Source organism: Charadrius vociferus, unplaced genomic scaffold (assembly GCF_000708025.1).
Source record: "Charadrius vociferus isolate BGI_N301 unplaced genomic scaffold, ASM70802v2 scaffold478, whole genome shotgun sequence".
Lineage (NCBI taxonomy): Eukaryota > Metazoa > Chordata > Aves > Charadriiformes > Charadriidae > Charadrius > Charadrius vociferus.
Window position 1 is genome coordinate 1,278,032 of NW_009650063.1, and position 17,893 is coordinate 1,295,924.

General features: G+C 39.0%; 1 protein-coding gene across 1 annotated transcript; it reads left to right on the forward strand.

The window, feature by feature from the left end:
- The first annotated feature begins 471 nt into the window (after positions 1-471).
- On the forward strand, positions 472-17,377 carry DCTD (dCMP deaminase). Its single transcript, XM_009891794.1, has 6 exons — positions 472-572; positions 1,888-1,999; positions 3,387-3,522; positions 12,983-13,099; positions 14,629-14,725; positions 16,698-17,377. The coding sequence occupies exons 1-6, from the start codon at positions 472-474 to the stop codon at positions 16,774-16,776; spliced, it is 642 nt and encodes a 213-aa protein (XP_009890096.1). The 3' UTR covers positions 16,777-17,377.
- The last annotated feature ends 516 nt before the right edge of the window (positions 17,378-17,893 follow it).

Here is a 17,893-nt window from a genome sequence, read left to right on the forward strand (position 1 = left end):
CATTGTGTGCTGTGTGCCTCTCCAAAGCCATCACTGTGAATGTCAGGCAGTTGGGAATGTATTAAGCTGATCATTTAAAGTCCAGTGGTGTTTTGGATTTTGTAAGATATTTTAAATAATCACTTAAATTAGCTGAAGCACTTCCTTGGCGTTTCAGTTAACCCGACGAAGCTCAATTTGGCACAGAGGGGTGTGAGGGCATGTCTTTAGTTTCTTCTTTCTGCTGTGAGCTTCTTGTTCTCAGAACAGTTTTGTTTCTTAGTAGGATATAGCTCTGACCCTTTAGTTATGATGGTTCAAAGCCAGTTTGGGCACTCAGAATCACATACTCGATTTGTCCATTTGCTTTGACAATGTAGAGTTCTGGGCACTATTTACAACTTTGTCAGTGTGTGAGAGGTGTGCTGGTTACACCAAGATTTTACATTTTTACACCAAGATTTTACATTTCTCCCTCCTTACCCTGAGACCATGGCCTTAAAGGTGATCCTCATCCATTCCAAGAACAAGCCAAAATTGCTAACTAGTAATGTGCCATATATGAACCATTCAAAACCAGCAATTTATCTTTGGTAAATAGTACCCTATAGGTTTCAAAAATACAAATTCTAACATATGCTGGCATTGTCTTCACTCAAATAGCATAACCTCTTTATGACAAGCTAACTGCAAGCCTCTAATACATAGTTTTGGTTGTAAAAATAATAATTAACAAAACACTTGTCTTCTAATGTTTATTTGTCTTCCAAAAGTGCTGGTACCAGTGCTGCTAGGAGATGTCTTGCTGCTTGCAGTTACCTGTGATGTATTTTTCTGCATGGCTGTACATCGCTGGAAGGGTATCTCAAGTCTTAACCTGTAGTCCTTAGTACGAGGACCCCAAGAAGGAAAGTACTGTGCCCCTTGTATTTTGATAGGCTAATGATTGTATCTGAGATGTTCCATCGTTTTGGTTTTCAAGTGTAGCAATGATAGGTGAGAGTTTGGGGAAATTTCTTTGAATTTGATCTTTTCCTTGAAATTTGCAAAGCTTAAATGGGGGGGGGATATGTCTTTTTTTCCTGTCTTTGAGCTGAAAAGCACAGAAATTTCCCTGTTGCATCTTACACTGTCTGGGCAGGCTTTCAGCCATAAGCAGGCAAGAGAAAATGATGCATCACTTTTTTTTTTTTCTCCTTCTTTCCCCCAAATAAACTCCCCAGTGCAGGGAAAGAAGCAACCTTTTGTGCCACTTTTATACGTTTATATCTAAGGGAAAAATTCTTGAACCCACCTCCTCTCAGTTTTTAGAAGGATTTCATAGGACATAATCTTAAGAGAAACTTCACAGGGGACTATCAGAATGGCCTTAGATTTTTGCTGGCAAGTTTGTAACGAGAGGCACACTCATGGCAATAACTGTGTTAACTGCACAGGAAGCTACCAAAGAGAAATCTAGTAAGCACTTGTAGGCAGAAGTACAAAATAGCTTAGATTAGAGGCTCACAGTTAGCACAGTAGTCATAAGAAAGATTATGTTGTTTGGGTGAAAAGAATGCCAGTACATGATATACCTGAATCTTAGAAATATACAAAGTGTTATCTATAAAGGATAAATTGCTCTGTCTTTGAATAGCTCAGTGCTCTGAATAGCTCAGCCTTCTTATCTAAAACTGAAATTTGCAACCTCGCTTGGATGCCTTTCCCCTGAAAGGAAATGTTGCATATATAAGTTCCTGGAAAGCACATAACACTGATGGTTTTACTGTTGAAATATTAGTGAATGTGCAGTCACCTTAGCCAGATTCTGATCCTTGTTACTTTAAACTTGTGCACATTAAAAGAATACAATCTGTAATAACTCTATGTGTTGTTTGCTGATGACTGTTTTTTTTCCATAAACTATAGCTTCAGCAATGAAGTATCCTGCAAAAAGCGAGAGGATTATTTGGAATGGCCTGAATATTTTATGGCAGTAGCTTTTTTGTCAGCACAAAGAAGCAAGGATCCAAGTTCTCAGGTAAGAAGGCAACGTATCAGAATAACATAACCTAATCTATATTGCACATCGCCTCAGATGCACATGTAGCACTTTCAGGGATGTCTTATTAAAAGTTACTTCAGTATATAGCTCTTCATTTTTTAACGTGGTCAGCACCTTTTGTTACAGAAATTCTCTTATTGGGCCTGACCTCATACGTATAATTCTGTGTGTACATTTGTAGCTTGGAGTTTTGTAAATCATCTTTTTATCTGGAGGTTAAAATAACACATGCACTTTCTGTCCTTTTTCCAATAAATATAGTTATTGTTAGAGGAGGATAAAACTACTGGAAGTTTTAGATAGTAATTTTTTAAGACACAGCATTTTACAAGTTCCTTTTCCTCACCTGTAAGAGTATAAAAATTCGCTTTTGTTTGTTCTTGGGTTGACTGGAGTTTTCTTCTTGCTTGGTTCTTTCCTCAGGTTCCCCTTGCCCCTCTGCTTCGCTGTCTGTCCCCACTCTTTGCTTCTTTCATGTGCCTCTGTTCAATATTGGTTTGAGGCGATTGATACATCTCCTGGAATGCGCTGTTCTGCAGGGCCCAGTCGTCCTGTTAGCCTTCCTCTGCGTGGGAAAGTTCAGAAAGCAAATCCTAGAAAAGCCATGGAGTAAAATGCATGTTAACAGTCTGTTCAATTACTCGCTGGCTTCTGTACATTATGGCTCATAGTTCTCTGAAGGTTATTCGCTTAGGGCCAAATTTTTGTTACCCAAGAGCTGGTTGATAAACACATTGCAGGAATTAAAACCAGTACTATTGCCATTTCAATAAATCTAAAATATTGGCAGAAAACATAAAAATGGGACACTTCATCGTTCTATAAGAAGGGTCCCTGCGCAGACTTGGATTGAAGTGACAAAGGGTGGGAGTTTAAAGGTCTGGTATTTTGGTCCATGTCTGCGTAAACAAGTCACAAAGGTTTGTGATCCCATCTCTGCCTAGGTCAACACTGCTGCATTTCTGTTCTATCTTCTGTATCCTTTCTCTTGCTGCTGCTGCTGGAAGAGCTAGTTTGGGGACTTGAACTGGCAGAAAACTTGTGTTTAGTAGGGTTAATTCAGTGCCGGTTCTGCTCCCTGAGCTAGGTTCACTCCATAGTTGGACAAGGAACAGTGCTGGCAGGCTGGAATTGGGGAATGCATCACCAGAGGGGTAGCAGGGTTGCGTCTGCCCTGATTTATTTTAAAGCTCCACCAGTTAGGTACAGTTGTAGCCTTGCTGACTAGATGGTGTGACTTAATATAAAGTGAAGCTTGTACCTCTTAAATGAAAATTGTAGGACTGACTTTTCAGGTTTCATCTTTCTTGTTGATGCATCGTTTTGCCTGCTGTTGGTACTGTATAAATCTGATTTTATTTAGGTTGGTGCCTGCATTGTAAATTCAGAAAATAAGATTGTTGGAATTGGATACAATGGGATGCCTAATGGCTGCAGCGATGATGTACTACCCTGGACAAGAACAGCAGAACACAGACTAGACACGAAATATCCTTACGGTAAGGCTTCTTGTGGTTGACTGGTCAAACTTGTGATGTCTGTATATGTGAAAGTTCAGCTAGTAAAATATCGATCTGTTTTTCTTCCACTCACCTGATTTTGTTAATGTGCCCACATGTAGTACATCAGGATAAAAATCACAGCTCTGAAAAGAAATGAAAACCGTCTTTATGAAGGACTGACTTCCTGGTGAATTCAGGATTAGCCATTTTGGATTGTCTAGTGAAAACTTGTAAATATAATGCAGCTCATTAGCACACAGTTGCAGCGTATGCAGATGATTGCTGCTTCTGTGTATTTGTCTCCACAGAAATTACTGATAGCATGTATATGCAAAACAAATACTTGGACCTAAACCGCAGGTATTAAAATTGTTAAGTCCAGTGGTTGTGGGAAATTGCAGTGTTGAGGTGTTGATGGCGTAGGCAATACATATTATGAAGGAGCTGAATTTTGTTTGTCTTGAAGTATGTGATTGCATTTTGTCATTCCGTGCCATTTTTGCCTCATCTGGTGTGCAGCGGATCTACCCTGTTATGGGTAAGGTGACTTTCATTGTTTATTCAGCCTCTGATTTGATTCCCATTTACTAAATGGGCAAAGGGAATGAAGAGCAAGGACGGTTTCATGGTAAATGTCGCTGAGCGCTGCTTTGGATCCTGTCTTTGTCTTTGCAGCAGGTGTAGTTTGGCCTTCTGCGGGCCTGCTTTGAAGGATCCTTTGTGAATCCTGGTGCACCAATCAACAGGGAGCTGTAGAGTTACTCCTCTGGGCCAGGCGTGGTTTGCAGGAACCAAGGAGACAACTTCCTGGGCTGCCTCAGGCTTCATGCCGTGAGTGCCGACTGCTGGGCGTGGAAATAGAGTTGAGAGCTGCCTTGTGGCCTACAATAGCTGATGCTGGGGAGGAACCGTGGTTAGGACTCAAAAGGAAGTGGGGAGTATACGTTCTCTTAAATCTCCCTTCATCTTTCTGCTTCCGTATCAGCTCCTGCTGCACCTCTGTAGGGTGACACCAATGCAGCAGGAGCCGTGGCCACGGGAAAAATGGGTATTAGCAACTCCTTCATCCTGTGCTGCATCTCAGCCTGTCCTGGGCTCAGCAATGGCAGGGGGAAGAATCACAAAACTGAACAAGAGCCCTGAGGCATTTTCCCTTCCCCCTGCCCGGGTGAGTGGAAATGAGCATGAGAGGTCAGCTTTTGCAAAGAGATACTGACTTTTTTCCAGTGTACAGTATTTATCTCTGCCTACTAATTCTATTTTTTTACTTGTAACTTCTAACAATTGGTCTGATACGGAAATTAGACTTGCATGAGTTTTGTCGTTCCCTGTGTTCACCCAGAGCGCTCTCTAAGAGCTGGCATTACATTTTCTGCTTTCCCATAGCATTGAAGTGAAAGATGATATTCAGTAGCTCAGCACATAATTCATCAGTTTCATACTTGAGTTCTTAAAACCCTGGTACTTTGTCCTTGTTCACTTTACCAATTTATTATAAAACCTCTAACATTAACTCTTAAGCTTGAGACAGTTTCTTATTACTTTTCATAAGAGATGTATTCCTGTTACTCGGGCCAGCTCCTGCCAGATTTTAAGTCTGCTCTAAAGCACTGAAGCGCTGGTTTTACATATAATGACGGTACCATAGTGGTACAACTTAGTATGACTACTCTTTATTTATAGGGTGAGGAAACAAGTGTTAGCCCATTGATTATATATAAACTACTGAAAACAGAATATTGATTTTGGTTGAATCTTTATGCTGCTGTAAGGTCTCAGTTCTGAGCTAAGATCAGTGTGGGTGGTCTCTGGGACCCGAGCATGTTCCAGGCACTCAAATCTAAGCTGACCAATTTAAACAGAAAATGCTGTATGAATCTGTAAGGAAACTTTGTAGAAGATGATGTGAGAATTTTTTTTTTAAAGTTAACTCTGACTCCAAAAGATGTGGAGTAAAGTAAAAATCTCTAATACCTGATGTTTAAAAAATGTACTAATCAATCTAACAGCTTGGAGAGATGAGTTCATTTCTAGGAGTTGGTCTAACTCCTAACTAACCCTTCCCCCAAGAATCTTAGCCTTCACCTCATTAAAAAAATCACAACTTTGTAACATAAAGTGTCTGCTGTGATGAATAAACGACCTATTTTGTAATTCACAGATCATTTAAACTCTAGCAGTTTCTTATTAATCTTGATAGCACAGTTGACAGACCAGACAAGTATATATATAAAAAAAAATCTGCTTTAAAAAATTCTGGTAGATGCAGAGACACATAGAATTGCTGCTAAAATCTCATTAAACTGTCATGTTTTCCTTTCCGCTTTTGCTAATCATCACAGCACTTGCGTAAATTGAACTTTTTAGCCTTGCTTTTTTCTGACTAGCGTGTTCAGAGATGGTACAATCTTACTGTGTGCTTCATTAGCTTATCATGGGAATGCTGGCACCTTCATCACTAGAGCTGCAATCTGGCTTATTAGGTAAAGCTGATGGTAACCTGGAAGATAGATGTCTTCCAGAGCTACTTCATGCATCTGCAGTGCTACAGAAAAGGGCTGGGGGTGCATCTGCACGCTGACCTCCTGGTTTTATGTACTGTTGTAGGTTAGGCATAAACATTAGCTCACTTCCCATCTGTTTTGGACCTCTCTGACTAGCTTTCTCCAGAACAAAGCCTGAGTATTGCTCTGTGAATGGCTCACTCAAAGGCTAGTCCGCAGGGCAGGGTGGAAAAAAGGCTGCAAGAAAACTGTCATCCTGTATAGGCCTATAATGCAAAGCCTGCTGAGATGGTATGCTTAACCCTCCTCCCTCCCTCAGGCCATACTGGGGGATATGCAACACATACTCTGATTCATGCTGTGAAAATACCACTCTGGTGGGCTGCAAAAAAGTCATCTCACTTCTTTATGCACTTTGAACTGAGACATACAAAATAAGAGTGTGGTGCCATGGGAGTCCTGGAGCCTTGAGGAAACCCAGGGCCAAGTGCTATGTAATTCTGATGGAGCCCTGAGTAAGATGAACACGAGCCAGTCTATGCCAGTTGGCCTCAGGGCCTGGGGTCAGTCCCTGGCCCTGTCTGTGTTTAGCAGCACAGACATAGCAGGGGATTGGACCCAGAGGTTATCTCTGCAGAAGTGTGTTAGATGATCCTATAATAAATTTATTGAGCTCCAGCAGAACAGATGGATGCATTGACCCCACAGCTCTGATCGGATTCTCTGTTTCATGGCTAGAAAACTTCCAATTTCCACCCTAAATTTATTTGTGGTTAGTTTGTACATTCTTGTGTGTGCCAGCATTGTTCTTTTAGCTTTTCTTATTCACTGCAATTAACCCTATCTCCTTTCCCCCCATGCCCTGTGCACTTACCGATGACAATCACCTTTTGAACTTTTGTTGTAAGGCTAAACAAGTCCTGTCACTCTTAAATTTTATTGTCTCTTGAAACTTGACTTGAAATTCACCAGTGTCTTGGTTATCTATGTCTGCTGCAATACACCGTACATATCTAACCTGCACCCTCAAGTGTGAGTTCTGCTCAGCTCAGTGTTAGGGAAAGGGTTGTGCTTGATTAAAAAAAATTGTATTTACTTGCATCTAAGGGGTAAAACTATTACCTGAGGTGCTCCTGAAAGAATGCATCAAAATGTGGCACGTAGTGCTTACTTTACCGTTTGCAAGGCATTTGGCTATTTCAGGAACAGTGATGTGGATCACCTGTATTGATACTATGCATTCTTTACGAGAGTCTTGCAGCAGATTAAAACTTTTTTCCTTCTAGTTGTAGTGTATATTTGAACAGGTTGGTAGCATAGCCTTGTTAATGTCAGAAAGCACTGGGTGTTTTGCAGAATGCCATTTTTCACAGCACAAAATTGGGCTTTTTTTGCTATGTTGGAACTGGCTCTTTCCATGCTGCCAGTCAGTGACAGGAGCGGCGATGTTTCTGCGCACATGGCAGAAATGGAAGGCCAGTTTTGAATTCCTGCTTTACTAAGATGTTATTAAAAGCTCTTCCTGAAGCATTGTGTTCAGTACTGTGTGCAGAAGCTTTGTAATAATTAGACAAAATTCTGGCTTTCAGAGTCATAAGTGAGTGCCCTCTGTTTCTGTTAGATGAATTCAAGGATTTGACAATGCTCAGTTTCCTCTCACCATCATTTAAAATACTACATTTTTCTCCTATTAACACAAGTCTTCCCACTCATGCTAGTTGCTGTGCTCCTGTTATGCCCTCTGTCTCCACTGTAATCTAAGAACATCCATTTGACAACCAGTCTCTAATTAAGAGAGTTTTAAATTAAAATGACTGGCAAATTTAGAAACCTCTGAGCAATAGAGAAAATATTGAGTAAATATGCTTACAAATATTTATACAGGTTCAGATACGATAAAATATGTGCTGTGGCAAAAAGTACGCTCTAATTGAACAGTACCTGCTGTGTAAAATGAAACAAACTGTTATCAACATTTCCTCCTGTTAGGATTACGAGCTCTTCGTCAATTTTTACAGAGATGAACACTCGAAGATATTCAGGCAAATGTTACTTTTGTAGAAGCTGTTATTTTGACAGCACAAAACTTGATAAGGCACTATGAAGAAGTGTGATGCTCTCTCTCCAATTGGCAGTGTAAAGCTGAGGCTTCAGCTGGAAAGGGGATTTATAGGAGACAGTTTCCACCTACAGCCACTCACTCTCTTGTCCTGCATGGATTTCTGTCCAATTCTGGTGTCATACATGAAATCTCTAGAAAGTCTGGAGATTTGGAAACACCAAGAATAATTTCTCTCATTGTACTTCCCCACTAAGAAATGCCTCTGTGTTCTGCTGAGAGTAGAACAAGCTTGGAGCAGGATGGGAGGAAGTGGGAAATGGGGTGGATTACCTAATGCTTCTCAGGTTTTGAGAGGGGCTTCTCTGGGGTGCCCCCAGCAGATTTTGTAATGTTCCTAAATGGGCTGAGTGCTTCACATCTTCACTTCCCAGTTCTATATTTTCATGGAAAAAAGCAGGAAGGCTGGGTCTGTTGCCTCTTTCTGACTGCAGTCTGAAGAGGCTAGGACTCACAATGAAATCTGGTGGTATTATCCTTGCCTCCCTGCCTTAACTACAGCAACTGCTCTTCCTCCAGCACACAGAGCGAGAAGGAGAGCAGAAGGAATGGCTGAGAGCAGTGGCAGCCCAACATCAATGTCCTGCCTTCCTCTAACGCAGTGTCCAGCAACCATCCCTATGCTTTCACAAAGGCTGAAAAAAGATTGATATCATTCTACAAATTCCAGATCCATCAACCACTTGCCCCAGTGGCTGTCACTCCAGGCCCTGTTCCTTTCAATAATATTTCGGTCCCTTCCATGATCCTTGCTATTTCCAGCGTCAGGGGTCCAGTGAGTAAAGGATAACTGGTAGGTGGGGTTTGGACAAAGATGGATGGACAAGGTTAAGAACACAAAAAGGTGAAGAAGACTGAGAAGTGGGCCAAATATAGAACTTCCTGTATCATTGGTGTGCCAGGTTTATGTTGAAGAACACCGTGCTATTACCATTTATCTGTATTGGGAACCCATAATATTCGTCAAGTTGGTTAACCATGGCAGTATAAAAACATAGGTTAATAAATAAGTCAAAACTTGCTGCGTGACAATCTATGTGCATCGAAATGTATCCTTTTCAAATGTAACACCATATTTAGTGCATAATTTCTCAAAATTCCTAGCCTGGCTCAGTTAGTAATTAATCACATATAACGGTCGCTCCCCCAGCCCCTCCTTTGATTGCTTCTTAAAACGTGACATGTTATGGTGGTCCCTACTCCAAGCTCTTCATCAAGCATGTAAGCCTTTAAACAGTATTAAGAAACACTTAGACTAGTCCTGTGGGTCTTGTAAAACCACTAGTCAGAACACTTTTGGTAGGTGGGAAGAGTACTTCTGATTCTGCAACCTGCTAAGAGGATGTTCGTGTTAAGTGGTTAGTCCTGAAAAATGACCATTAATAAGGTAAGTAGGGGACTCTTATTTGCAGGTAGGCTTAAGGATGAGTGCTAGCTCATATATGCAACACAAAGCAGTATGCAATGAGAAAAGATAGAAACACTAGCAATTAATACTACCAGTAATAAAGCAGTCATTCCTCTGCGCTTTTTTTTTTTTTTTTCTTTTTCCTTTTTCTCCTCTCGTGTGTATAGTAGCAGGTGGTGGGAATGTCAGAGCACACACTAACTTCTCATTGCATGGTTATTTCTTCAGCTAATGAAGCCTTTTGAGAATACTTTTCAAGCTACTTTTCTAGAATGGAAACTAGTGTTGCAGACTTAATATTATGTTGGCTATATGTGAATGTTATATTTTTAAAAAAACAAAACACTGGGGCCCCCCATAGGGTATTTTAAAAATTATTAGTTTTACTAGTCTATTTAAATACACAGTTTTCAGAGTTCTGAATATTGTGCATCTGTGAAAGGATATTTTAAGTTAGTTTCTTATTGTCTGAGAGACAACAATATGTAACTATTAGCAGGAGCTCTTAACAGGTTAGAAAACTTCATAACACACCAAATGTGAACTATTTAGTTATTAAGAAGAGGGATTTTGGACTCCCGGGTTTGTTTTCTGTCACTAATGCTGTGTACAAAGCTGGGCAGGTCTGTAAGAGAAAACTGGGGATAACAGGCTATTTTGTCTATAAATTAGTTAACTGTCAATGTCCGTCTGCAAGAGAGACAGAAGGAGGGGGATGAAGAGTGATAGGACAAAGCATAAAAATATTTGTCTGATGCCCGTACCTTCTTTAGGACCATCTAGCATAGCATCCCTTACAGGGGCCAGTAGCAGATGTCTAGGGAAATGTATAAAACAAAGACACATGTGATGATAGTTGCCCAGAATATTCTTCCAAGTTCCAACGACTGAGCCAAAATGGTTTTGTGTTTAATAGACCAGTAGACTAAAAAAAAAATAATCAAATATTGGAAGGAAAAAGATGACTTCTGGAGTCAATGCAAACTTCTAGTCCTGTACTACTTCTGCAGTAAGTGCAGTAAGAAATATTGGTTAGGCTACACTGTGCATGAAAAACCTGCCTCCTTTTGTTTTTGAAAAGAAAGCCTGCTGGGTTTGTTGGACACCCCACTGATTTTTGTCTTGGAATGATTAGTCTCAGTCTCTTATTACTGTCTCTGGATCTCCTTTCCTCACTGGAGAGTCCTAATTGTTCTTAACTTCAGATTGCGTTAAGATGATCAGGAGGCAAAATTTCTCTTTTCCCTCGTTCCAGCTGATTATCTTTTATAAGTTATTTTTGGCCTGGAATTGTTTTTGCTTGGGAAGAGGTCTGTTGTTGAAAGTTTCTAGAAGTCTGATGAAAAAGCCTTTCTTCTCATCAGCGCAGGAAGGAAACTTGTTGCAGTACTAATAATGAAACTTGTCTGGTTTTATGGCTGAAGATTTCTGAGTTTTAGTGAAGGAAAAATATTTACTGAAGGAATTAGGTTTTTTTTATATTTTAATTCTGTGAGCTTTTGAAAACATTCCCTCACCCTTCCTTCTGGAGGCCTTCCATATTTTAGACTGCTGTCTAGAACATAAGTATATTGTTCAAAGACACTTGCAAATGATGTTTCTGTCCTGTTGACATAACCTAGTTCCAGTTGTGGAAATAATTACACTCTTGTTCACTCAATCCTCTGTAACCTCAGAAAAATAATTCTCTGACAGTTTATTGTGAAAGCTATGTAAGATTAGTGTAACTCAGTAATATACTTGGAGTTAAATGTATTTGCTTTATTTTCTTAATGTACGGGTTCATATAATTGTGTATCTTATACACTTCATGGCATATGTTTAAAATACAGTGTGACCCAATTACAGTTGCAATAGAAACAATAATAATAGTAATAGAAACCTTAATGTGATGGTGCTTGGGTTGGTGTGGGGTTTTTTTGTTAATTTCCTTTTTTTTATGTTAGTATCTGGCTTTACTGGTTATGAGAAGGTATGTGGACATCATGGTCATGGTGATGCTGGGCATTGCTTGCAGAAGTCAATACTGAGCTTTCTTTAGCAAGTGTTTGGTCCTTTGTGACTTGCCTGCATGGGAAAGCTTGTATGCTGTTAAGTTAGGCTGTAAATTTGTAGTGCATTAGCTGTTATGTAGGAAATTCCATGTAGACATTTAGCGCATACGGAAAACATTTCCATTCAGCAAGGATTCCCGCGTGTTGAAGGTCCTGCACTCAGTTTTTCTTTGCGTGGTGAGATCATTCACACAGAGGTCAGTATATAGTAGCAAGTATACTATGAATTTCTGCTATGAAACTTCTGCTTGGTTTAATTTTTGCATGTATGCAAGGGAGAGGAAAACTACTTTTTTTTTTTTTTAAAAAAAAAATCTGTTCTTCAAAACAAGCAGTGGAAAAACTCTTAACGTTGTCTGCACGTGCAGGGTCTCTAAATGAGCTCAAACCTGCACCACACTTCCGCACCTGTTTATGAAGTAAGTCAGGGCAGCAAGCAGTTTCTTCGTAGGTAGGTATATAAATTATGCAACTTGCTGTCATTCCTAGGAGTAAACAGGAAGTTCTTGCAGAGATCCTAATGTTTTTTTCAGAGGTTCACGGTGGCCGACAGAAACTGCACTCTTCTCACCCGTGTTGGTAATGCATTAGATAATCTGCTGATGTGTACAGCACAAAAACTTAAACCCTAAGGTGCGATCTGCCCAGAAGGAGCTATTGTGTTACGGTGGAATAAGGCAGGGTAGTCTGCCGCTACCTGGCCTAGCTCAAATCCATGGAGAAATAGAGGACTTTGTTTTCCTGCTTGGGAAGTCTGGCATCTTTTAATGAGCAGTAAACTCACTTTAATATTAAAGCTAGGACATTTTTATGGTTGAGTGTGTCTTGTGTATTCTTGGGGTGAGAGAATCACGCAGCAACGCTGAGCCGTTCCGAGACCCAGAGGACAGAGCTGCTCGGTTTTACTTTGCGATTCTCCTGCCTTTAAGAGCGCACAGTGCGCTCTTATAACCATAAGACTGTTCCTATCTGTGCATGTAAACACATAAATGAGCTGTTTTATACTGGCAATTAGATACTCCAGAGAGTTGTGAAGCTGTGAGATATTGCTTCACTTAGGGTGGCTGCAGCTACTTGGCCCACAGCCTACGGCTTTGTTGCCTGCAATAGGTGTTAGCAAATGGCAATGCTAATGCGCTTAATGATATCATTACTAATCGGCAGCCTGGTCAGAACAATTGACCTTCATTGATCTTGGTATTTCTACTTTTATTTCTTCCTCTGCCCTTTATGACAAGCTGTGCAAGCTATTCGCCTTTGAAAGGATGTAAGCAGTTATATTGTAACACTTTAATTTTAGTTTAAATGATTTATTTGAATCAACGGTATTATGAATTGTTTCTTTTTTTATTATTTTATTTTATTAAATCAGTGTGCCATGCCGAATTGAATGCCATCATGAACAAAAACTCAGCTGATGTGAAAGGCTGCAGCATGTATGTTGCCTTATTTCCATGTAATGAATGTGCAAAGCTCATCATCCAGGCAGGTAAGGAGTAGTGCCAGCTTGATTTGTCAGGGTCGCGGTGCTGCCTGCTCGTTGGTATCTTATCACGGATGTATTTGATGTTAAATTGCTGCTGTTAGATCTAAATTAATTGCACTGTCAACTTCATAAGATGCTACTTGTGGGGTTTTTTTGCATCTGAATGGTGCCAAATTTTTCCAGTGCTAATTGCATCTTCTGTGATTCTAAGCGTGCTTCTAATTTAGGTTTGTAACTTCTTAGACCAGGAGCTGCCAAAGAACAACACAGGCTTTGCATATAATTACTGTCAATTTTACTGTGCTCTGACACACTGAATAGAGTAGGGCAGAGAGAAATAAACTTCTGCATGACAAAAGGTCTGTTGGGAGTATATACATGAAATTTTAATTTGAATGTGATGCATGGTAGATATTTGAAGATTTTAAAATATCTTTGCCCATAAATGTCATAAGACTTCTATGATCCTACTTTAATTATGTCTTTCATTACAATTGTTATAAATCTGTGCCACTGCAGCAAGTGTGCTGGCCTAAATGTGTCGCCTTTTTTCAGATTAGGCAGTATCTGCAGTAGGCTTCAGTTCCGTAAAAATCTCTGCTTAAGGTAGCATATATTTTGCTCATTGAGTCAAGTCTGGGGAGTTTCTCTCACCACTAATGGGCACAGGAATCTAGGAAGAAAGTAGCAAACAGGACACTGCTTTATTTTGGGCAGTAAGGTTTGAAATGAAGACAAGTGAAGGGGGAAAGATGATGGTATTCTGTATTTGTGCTACATTACTTATTGAATCAAAATCAAACAGTCTTCAAGGTAGCTTGGCTGCTTGTCCTGAACGTAGTTTCTCATCCTTTTCCTTATGCACTTAGGTCAGCACTAAATTGCAAGGTATTGATATTCATGGCTGGTAAATACAGTAAGATGTTGATAGGCTCTGAAACGCCTGTGAATTCTCTTGGGTCAGCCTTTATGCTTCTCCTCTGCCTAAGTAATGTAGGAATAGATCATTCAACAATTTGAGACAGCAAGCATTTATGAGGATTTGAACCTGGGATTGGGAGTTATTTATAAAACAGAGAACAAAAGAAAAAAAACATCCTTTCATAGCAAGGTATTTGAAAGGGGAATAGGATTTGGGGTTTAAGTTCTTTGTAGGGAATTTTGTTTATATCAGAGAGGTAGGAAGATGAGTTTTCAATTACTTTTGCAAAAATGCTTAATTTCTAGTCTGTCTATCTTGTGGTTTTGCCCACAAGTTTTTGGTTCTGGTTTTCTGAATTAAACTTTGGTGAAAGGGGAGAAAAACATTTTCCAACACTTTTGAAAGAACTGTCTTCCAAAACAACTCTACCATACATAGCCTTATTCTCAAGTACAATCTATAGTATTTTGGGAAGTAGAGGTGTACCAAGGAGTTGTAGAGCATGTGGATAAATGCTGCCTTGTCTGATTTTGTGCACCAGACGTTACTTTGTAATTCTAACAATTCGTTACAGTGTAATTCTAACATTTTTTCTGTATGACTTTTTTAGGCATAAGGGAAGTTATTTTTATGTCTGACAAGTATCATGACACTACAGAAATGACAGCTGCACGGCGGATGTTTGATTTAGCAGGTATTATATACAGGTAAGAGAAATGTGGATTAGCTTTATTTTTATTTTGGAAAGGAAGAAAATGGTGTATGAAAGAAACCAACTTCAGGGCAAAAGTTTTTCTTCTTTGCATTGTGCAGCGTTTTATTCTTTGGTAATGTCTGTAGATAGCTTGCTGTGTACGCCTGCGAAAGGTACGGGATTGACAGCCTGTTGCACCATTCTTTTTGCCTTGTGTGTGGTTAATTTTCAGTTTCATAACGTTATATGAGAAAACAGTCCATTTGGAATACTCATATCATTCCTTGACTGCAAGTGAAATTGCGAATGTGATGGTTGTTGGTTACATTGTACTCAGGAGAGTCATCGCTGACCCTGCTTTGAGAAGGTTAGACTAGGTGATCTTCTGAAGTTCCTTACAACCTCAAGTATCCTATGGTCATATGAGTTGGACTGAAACGACCAGTTCATTTTTTTGGTGGATTACCTGATCCTTATTGAAACTTCAGTATCTTTTTGTTCCAGTCAGTTTGGGAAGGTGTCAAACCAGCCACCCATAATTAATTCTTGGTGCCTATAGCTGTCCAGTCTTCTTTGGTCAGCTTTTCATGTGAGAAAAGGATAAAACTTGGAATATATGCCTTAAAGTAATGAGAATCTGGAAAATGTTTGAAGACTGGGGTTTTTAAAGACACTGACAGAGATACCTAAAGACAATCTGTTCAACAGCTAGTTTGATAGCAATAACATGCTGTGGGTGAGGCTAATTATGCAGTCAGGGAGGCTTTGCAACTCTAAAAAGTTTTACAATATTAATATAAAGACTTCGAAAAATTTGCAAACATAACAATTCTGACAGATAAAATTTTAGGATGAAAGGTACCTACTGGGCTAAGAAACATCCGTGAAAAAACACAGCAGTACTTGAAATTCAGTTTTAGTCCTTCAGTGTATTTCCTGTCTACTAAGACTATTTGACTAAGAAGCATAAATCATTCTCTTGCAAGTCAAATCTTGTAACTTCTCCAGGGTGAGAAGTGTTTCTTGCATTTCAAATTTTTATTCTGGATGAAGTATTCAGAGTTTCTGTGGTCAGCAGCATGTGCTTTTCCGTGTTGACTGTTATTCATTCTTGTATTGATTGTTAAGGATGTAGGTGGTACTTAATGAATCTCTTGAACTGAACTGCAGAGCTTAATTAGGCACTAAATCCACACTATTTGCATAATCCTTTGTTTACTGGTAGACTGGAAAATATATGCTCGGTCCCCAAATACCTTCCTTGCTAATTGCTGTAGCAGATGCTCTAATGATAATAAAAGGAAACATTTTGTGGCAGTATTAATTTTACAGTTCTAAAGTTACAATTTTTAAATGATTCCCTCTTAACTAGTTTGTTTTTTTTCCCCAGTATGATGCATAATGTGATCTATTCCCCTAGCACAAAAAATATTTTAATATACTGAGGCAAAGTTTGAAAGTGATCTTTGAAAACTTGGCAGGAAAAAAGTGATCAAAATATTTACCAAAATATATTCCAAATATCTTTTTTATATATATATGTATACATATATGTGTGTATATAATACACAAGCAGTATATTAAAATATTTTTATGGATACACATATGTGGACCTATATCTGTAAATATATATATAAGATATTTGAAATATAAATATATATGAACAAAAATCCCAGCCCTGGTAACATGATGCCACCACCTGCAGCTAACTTGTTAAAAGTCCTTTGACTCCTGGGTAATTTATGAACTCCAATAGCTGAAGAACGTACAGGCTAACCCACTCCATGTGTCTTTTTTGTCTTAGTCTTTCTTGTCCAGGTTTCTCTCAGTGTGGTGCACTATAATTGGCTCCCATAGAGATGAAAACTATGTGAATCCAAGGAGGGTTTTTTTTTTTTTATTCCTTCAAAAATTTAGCTGGAGCTAAAGCAAGCAAAATGTTTTAACTACTCACTAACTAATATCTGTATTTTTCTTTATTTTAGGGAATTCAAGCCAAAGTGTAACAAGATCATCATCGACTTTGATTCAATTAACAGCAGACCAAGTCAAAAGCTTCTGTGAATTAAGTCTCATTAAGTCGCTCGAAGAGTGTGATTATCCTTTTCTAAAAAGCTGCTAATGCCTTTCATCTTCAAGTTACTTGCAACTTTTTAATGGCTTCTGTAGCTAAAGTAGACTTCTAAGAAATCCAAGGCATAAAATGTCCCCCTCACTTCATCTTGTCGTGTGGAATCTAAATCTACTTAAAATTTTTTAATGCCTTTATCAAAACTGCTTAAAAAGTCTAGAGACATGTAGATGAGACAATATAATGTATGTAAAGAAAACTGTTCTGCTTCTTGCTGTATTCATCACCACATGCTCTGATAGGCTGTCAGCACCGGTTTAGACTCAGCTGAGCAGCGGTACTTATTGTAACCAGGAGTACATTGGAATACGCTAATACGTGTTGATCTCTCTATTGGATATGTGGATCTAAATCGCTGATCCTTATAAAGGGCAAAAAATGTTATCCATGCAAATACTAATCTTCCAACTAGCACAACACTAATATTTAAAAGGTTACACACCTTTAAGAATGTGTGACATTCTGCACGTGTTATCCAACAAATGAAATACTGATTTTTCTTTAAATTGTTATCTAACATTGTCATACATGGGAGGGGTGAGAGAGGAAGTTGTTCTGAGAATTACGAGTGCCTTCAAGTCCTTGTTTTCCCCAAGGCTCCAGAATTGGAGGGTGCTGAGGGAGTAAATCATTTGGCTCTTTTCCTTTCGGACTCTTACTTGGAGTGGGTTTTCATGTGTACAAGGAAATTATTTTATTGGGGTAAGCTGTTTCTAGACAATCCAACATAGCTCAGTCTTAAAATCAACCTGTAAGGTAACTGAGTCATTTTTTGTCCTTGGAGAGAAATTGGAGATAGTCAACCCATATCCGTATCTGTGCCAAAAGAGGTAATTATGGTGTTAGCTTGTTTCCCAGTGCTGGCGTAGTACCTTCATTTTCATAAATGTTGCCTAAAATAATATCCTTTTTAATTTTATCTTGAGATCTGGGAATAGATTTGAGTTCCTTTTCTCTAATTTGATTTTTTTAAATTAAATATGCCTAATGGCTTTGTTTAGATAACATTGGTGGGTTTTTTGGTTTTGTTTTTTTTTTTTGGTTTTGTTT